We start from the raw sequence: 6960 nt of genomic DNA on the forward strand, positions 1-6960 counted from the left end.
CAGGGGAGTGGCTTGCTTTGCCTTAGGACCCTGCATAGGAAAGGAGCCACCCTAAAACAGGATATCAGGGCCAGTGCTCAGGGGACCAGCTGATTCTGCTGATTCATGGGTAATGACTCGTGAAACCGGCTCCATGCTGTTTGGCCCGCTTCCCCGCAATTCAACATGGAGCCAGCCAAACAGCATGGAAACGGCTTCCCGGGCAAATAAGAAGCCGGGCAGCGTGGAATGACATGCTACCCGGCTTCCTGATTGCCCAGGAAGCCGACTCCATGCTACTGGAAGTACCGGTATCGGTACTCTGTATTGGCGAATACTGAGATATAAATATAAATAGTACTCGTACGCGATACCAAAAAAACTGTATCAGTGAGCTCCTACATAATACATGCCATTTACATGACAAAAATATTGAAATAAAAAAAAGACACAATATATTCTCTTGTTATAAATAATAAGTGATCTGCGCCAGTAAATGTGCAATGGAAGCTACTAAACACTCAAATCAAATGTAATACATAAACAAACAAATATATATTTGTATATACTCTTGTTAATTGGACGAGCATGCGTAGACAACCCCCGGCATCAGCCTAATGTGGGAGAACTGTTGCGATCACTAAAATGTCACATAAGCTTTAACATGTTAAAGGAGAACTATGGGGTCAGTGCTTTTTCCCATAGTTCTCCTAAGGGTCACGGGAGAACATAAACTAGCGTCCTCCTGTCACTCAAAGCTCAGTATACCGCGAGCTACAGCTCACGGTATACTGAGACCGCCGCAGCCAGGACGGATCACAGCATTACTGTCGAGATCCACCCAGCTGCGTGAGTGACAGTCGGCTCTGTCTATCTAGAGGCAGAGCCAGCTGTGCCCGCCCTCTCCCCCGTCCGTTCCAATAGTCAGCGCTGGAGGATCGGAGCGGGAAGGGAGGGAATCCCTGCAGGGCGCCGTGAGTGACAGTCACGGCTCTCTGCAGGGACCGGATCAAGAAGTGAGCGAGCGCCGGTATGTGTTCGCTCACTTCCCAATCTATTGAGCCGGCATGTGACAGTTTAATTGTCACATGTCGACTCGAACTATGAGGCTGAGTGAAAATCACTCACCTCATAGTTCTCATTCTATGTAATTTCAGATGTCTTTATTCCTTTATAATCTGCACCTTCCATAAAAATAAAATAATCCCTGGTAAAAAATTATGTTGCTGGCACAGGGCGCTTTGGCAAACAAAGTGTCATCCAGTAAAAGCTTTAAAATTTCTTGGCCCAGAGGAATCTGCAAAGGTTGGGAATAGACAATAGACATCAGGCTCAATTCACAAAGCTATAAGGATTAGACATGTGCGATTCGTTTCGTTATGAATCGAAATTCGTACGAATTTTCCTGAAATTCCGAATTTCGGAGCATCCGAAATCCGAATGGCAGTTTCCGAATTATATCCGAAATACGAAATTCCGTTAACGAATTTCGGATCCGAATTTCTTTGAAACAGGAACTAATATTACCCCTGTAAATGAGGTTGAACAACATGACAAGATTTTTTTTTAATCCGAGATACGGATCCGCTGCTGCTGATGCATTACAATACACAGTTACACACACAGGCAGGAAATACGAAATTCCGTTGACGTATTTTCGTTCCATTACGAACATTCGTTATATTAAAGTTGAGAAGCAAAGTACATTTATATTGGAGTTGATGGTAGTTTTTTTTTAAAGTCCGAAATACGGAATTCGGAATACGGAATCCGTTAACGGAATTCGTATTTCGTTTTGGTTGATCAATCAGAGGTTCTCTTCTGCTGCTGAGAGTTGCATTACAATACACAGGCAGGAAATACGAAATTCCGTTGACGTATTTTCGTTCCATTACGAACATTCGTTATATTGAAGGTAAAAAGCAAAATACCTTTGTTAATATATTGGAGTTGATTGATGGTAGTTTTTTTTTAATCCGAAATACCACTCCATAACAAAGGTATTTTGCTTTTTAACTTCATCATAACGAATGTTCGTAAAGTTACGAAAATATAACCGCCACTAACGAAAATTCGTATTTCGTACGAATCCGAATTGAGTTCAGTTACGAATTACGAAATACGAAATAACGGATATTCCGAAACGAAACGAAACAGAACAAATTTTTTGACGGCGCACAAGTCTAATAAGGATAGGGCACTCCAATTTAGTCATGTGACTGTCATTTTGAAAGCTTATTGGATTCGGCAAAAAAAATAACAGTCACTTAGTATATTTATCCTGATGTGTTAGCTGTGTGAATTCGGCTCATAGTATCTTTGCGCAATCTGACTGCCATCAGTTAAGTTTGATAATAATACTCAATGTTTCCAATGGGCTCTGACACAGCACTCACCTCTACAAAATAAGAACTTCCGGGGAAATAAGAACAAACATTTTTAATGGGGAATGGCCCTCACCCACCCCCCCCCTTCCCCCCTGCTGGACCTCTTACCTCTAGTGAGTCATCTTGTAGTAAAGCGACTAGTTCTTTGTGTATTAAATACACATTGGATCCTAAGAGCTTGCAGACCTGAAAACCAAGAAAATAAATCTTCTTACAGTCTGGTCATCACATCAACAGAGTAAAATAAATTTATATCAACTAGAGCCAAGATGGAACCTGAGTCTGTAGTAACCAATCATGCTTCAACTTTCATTGTCTGGGAAATAAATCAAATTGGGTGCAAAGGGTATTCGTTCCCCCTGTGCTCCAGTTTTTGCTTTTGTGGTCTTTCATGCATTTTCCTTTTTTTCAACTGTCTACAGAAGTTATCTTTTTGATCTTTCAGGTCTTTCAATCCATTCAAGTCCCTTAACTATTAAAGGAGAACTATGAGGTGAGTGTTTTTCACTCACCTCATAGTTCTCCTTTAATAGTTAAGGGACTTGAATGGATTGAAAGACCTGAAAGATCAAAAAGATAACTTCTGTAGACAGTTGAAAAAAAGGAAAATGCATGAAAGACCACAAAAGCAAAAACTGGAGCACATTTGCATCAGCTTCTCTGTCTCATTTTCAAATCTTATCTGAGCAAAGTGAAGAGAGATGCTGATAGGTTACCATGGGCAAGTGCTCCAGATTCTCTCTGCTCCAGTTTTGATAAATCCCTCCCATTGCTGTTAAAGGAGAACTATGTGGTCAGGGCTTTTCCCCATAGTTCTCCTTAGGGTAACGGGAGGATACAAACTAGCGTCCTCCCGTTACCCTAAGGAGAACTATGGGGAAAAGCCCTGACCACATAGTTCTCCTTTAACAGCAATGGGAGGGATTTATCAAAACTGGAGCAGAGAGAATCTGGAGCACTTGCCCATGGTAACCTATCAGCATCTCTCTTCACTTTGCTCAGATAAGATTTGAAAATGAGACAGAGAAGCTGATGCAAATGTGCTCCAGATTTTGTCTGCTCCAGTTTTGATAAAGTGACCAGTTCTTTGTGTATTAAATACACATGTACCTTATTTGTGTATCACTCGGCTGGGGATCCTCCAATCATCTCTGAATTGGTGCTGACACTGTCCTTCCTTCTGGAGGGGGGCTACGTCTGTTCACCATGGTCCCTGTGTGTGTTGTAAAGTAGTCACTGCTCCAAGCTCACTCCCGGGATGGACTACAATCTCATGTTTAATTAACAAACTTGTATTAAGATTGTAGTCCATCCCGGGAGTGAGCTTGGAGCAGTGACTACTTTACAACACACACAGGGACCATGGTGAACAGACGTAGCCCCCCTCCAGAAGGAAGGACAGTGTCAGCACCAATTCAGAGATGATTGGAGGATCTGCAGCCGAGTGATACACAAATAAGATACATTGTTGTTCATAGTTAAGGTACTTGAATGTATTTCTAAGATTTAACTCCTGAATTTGGAGTCACTTTAATACAGGACGCCTAGTACAAGGAACACATTGTATAACTGTCTCATACTTACTTCACAGAAGCCAAGAGCCATGGTGTGTCTGACGCACATGTCCGGGTCGTGACACAGACAGAAAAAGGTTGCATACAGCTCTATGTGGAAGTTTTTCACTCCTACAAATACGACCATAGCCTGGAAAAAAAGAGGACAGATAGGTAAAACGTTAACATTGTCATTCGGTTCTTTCACTATAGCACTATAACACGTCCTGCCAATAACGTGAAATTCCAGCCACGACTCTATTTATTAGTTTTGGGTAGAGCGGTGAAGGGTTAGAACCTCTGCTGAGGGGACTCTCCCGAACTAATAGCAATAAAAACTCAATAATTTCGCTTTCAGTGACTGGAGATCAGTGCTGGGAGTTTTGTGGATTGTCGCTAAGAGGATAGAAAGGTTGTCCTACCCTAAGACCCTTCTCACACTATCCATATCTCTATTGCATACCCTAACACTAACCCTTCATGTACCCTTAACACTAATTCTTCCAAACAGCCCTAACTCCAACCTTCCCTATAACCCTAAGTCTAGCCCTCCTTTGTTAACCTAACTCTAACCTTCCCTATAACCCTAAGTCTAGACCTCCTTGTAACCCTAACTCTAACCTTCCCTATAACCCTAAGTCTAGACCTCCTTGTAACCCTAACTCTAACCTTCCCTATAACCCTAAGTCTAGCCCTCCTTTGTTAACCTAACATTACCTGTTCATCTAATCTCAACACTACTCCTCCTCGTAACCGTCACACTAACTTTCCCTGTAAGCAAACATTAACTATTCCTGTAACAATAATCCTCCCTGTAACCCTAACATTAACCCCAATACTAACTCTTCCCTGTAACTCTAACAATACCTCTCCTCCATAGTCCCTACACTAACCCTCTGGGAACTCTCACACTGCCTCTCCGATAACCCTAACACTAACCCTCCTGCAGCCCTTGAATTAACCCTTCCTGTAACCCCAACACTAACCTTCCCTGTAACTCTCGTATTTACCCTAACTCTAATCTTATCACAAACCTTACCTGTAACACTCACACTAATCTTCCTCATAACCCTATCACTAACCCTCCCTGTAAACTTAACATGAACCCTTCCTGTAACTCTTACACTAACCTTCCTCATAACGGTCACACTCACCCTTCCTGCAACCCTAACACTAACCTTCTCTGTAATCTTAAAACTAACCCTTATTGTAACCCTCAAATTAACCCTACATGTAACCCTAACATTAACCTTTCCTGGAACCCTAACACTAGTCCTTCCTGGAACCATCAGACTAACCCTCCCTGTAACCCTAACACTAACCCTCCCTGTAACCCCACCACTAACCCTCCCTGTAACCCCACCACTAACCCTCCCTGTAACCCCACCACTAACCCTCCCTGTAACCCAACACATACCCTCCCTGTAACCCTAACACTAACACTCCCTGTAACCCCAGCACTAACCCTCCTTGTAACCCTAACACTCCCTGTAACCCTAACACTAACCCTCCCTGCAACCCCAACACTCCCTTGAGGCCCCATTCACACTGAGCGATTTATGGAGCGATTTTTGCAGCGATATCGCTCTATGTAGCTTCTCCAATCCATTTCAATGGAGCTGTTCACATCTCGTCGCTCAATATCGCTTGTAGCTTGTCGCTCCTACATGACCATTTTTTTCGAGCGATATTGCTCCTGATTGCATACAGCCCAATAGGAAAAAGTCGCTCAATATCACTCGTCGCGCAATACCGCTCAAAATTGCGCGATTTTCATGTTGCTCAATGTGAATGGGGCCTAAACCTAACACTAACCCTCCCTGTAAGTCTGGATTCGTTTTGGGGGAGTTTTACTTTTTTTATTGTTTACAAGTTTATAAACTGATGTTTAATAGCCATTAACAAAATCATTCAATACTGGAAACATCCATGACACCCAGCTCACACAGCTCTCTATCTTAATAATCATTCAGCTGTGTGTGTAATCTGAGACACACTGCTCTTTTACAGTAGAGCTGTTTTCCACGGATCATGAAGCTTAATATTGTAGTGCACCACCTATTGTTTGCAAATGCAAAATTAAAGAAACAACAATGTAATAGTTCATATTTTTCTATCTGAAAATAAAAAGTGAAAGTAAATTTGCTCTGAATAAACAAGATACACAAAAAAACTATACAAGTGGCATATTGTGTTTGGGTAAGAGAATGAGACAATCACATTTGTTGCAATACATTAACTCTTCCTTCCTGTTTTATCCATGAAGGTCTTTATTATTAGCAAAATCAGACTCACTGGAAAGTTGTAGGCGCAGTTTTTCCTGACCATAGAATACTTCTTCTCTAGCTCTATGTTCTGGATCTGGTTATCGTTATGGCCATTCTCCTGGTGCAGACCCAATCGGCACAGTTTCTTAAAGAAATCTAGGAACCAGATCTGCTGCTCCTGAGTGAAGAGACCTGGCAAAGGCAGCAACCCAACAATATCATACCACAAAACAGGCAACTGGCACTGACGATAGATAGATAGATAGATAGATAGATAGATAGATAGATAGATAGATAGATAGATAGATAGATAGATAGATAGATAGATAGATAGGACACATCTGTAGGTCCCCCTATGACTCTGCATTCATTTATCTCACAGGGTGCAGAGGACACAACTTGTTAAAGAGCATCTGTCACTTTGTCAAGACAGGTTCTTTTGATATGCCACACTTCACCCACTGATACCCTCAGGACCGGGACAAAGTGGACCCTGAACCTAACTAGAAAGCTCCAGTAACTTAGTGTGACCTCTCCTTTTCCCCAAATTCTTGATAAAACACTCCATTAAAACTGCAAAAAACCTGTTGGTGAAAAAAGTGAGATAGTATGCTGGCACCCGTGGCACCTAGACGAATATGAGGCTACTATCCTTCCACCGAGATCTCACAGAATGTTGAGTAGCCCAAAGTACGTGAGAAGACAATCCTTCACTGTGCTGCATTGTCTTCTTGCAATATCTTTGGTTTTCATCACTCCCCGGGATCTCATTGG

The 6960-nt window shown here is 42.1% G+C and overlaps 1 protein-coding gene across 1 annotated transcript in view; it reads right to left on the reverse strand.

Moving 5' to 3' along the window:
* Window positions 1-6960, reverse strand: part of PPP4R4 (protein phosphatase 4 regulatory subunit 4) — a 103596-nt gene that overhangs the window by 15702 nt on the left and 80934 nt on the right. The window contains exons 12-14 of the mRNA XM_018559393.1: window positions 6215-6378; window positions 3951-4070; window positions 2475-2552 (exon numbers count right to left, since the gene is read on the reverse strand). Of these exons, the coding sequence (XP_018414895.1) occupies window positions 2475-2552; window positions 3951-4070; window positions 6215-6378 (362 nt within the window). The remainder of the gene's footprint in view (window positions 1-2474; window positions 2553-3950; window positions 4071-6214; window positions 6379-6960) is intronic.

The sequence above is a fragment of the Nanorana parkeri genome, unplaced genomic scaffold (genome assembly GCF_000935625.1).
Source record: "Nanorana parkeri isolate BGI_ZX_2015 unplaced genomic scaffold, ASM93562v1 scaffold392, whole genome shotgun sequence".
In the NCBI taxonomy this organism is placed as follows: Eukaryota; Metazoa; Chordata; class Amphibia; order Anura; family Dicroglossidae; genus Nanorana; species Nanorana parkeri.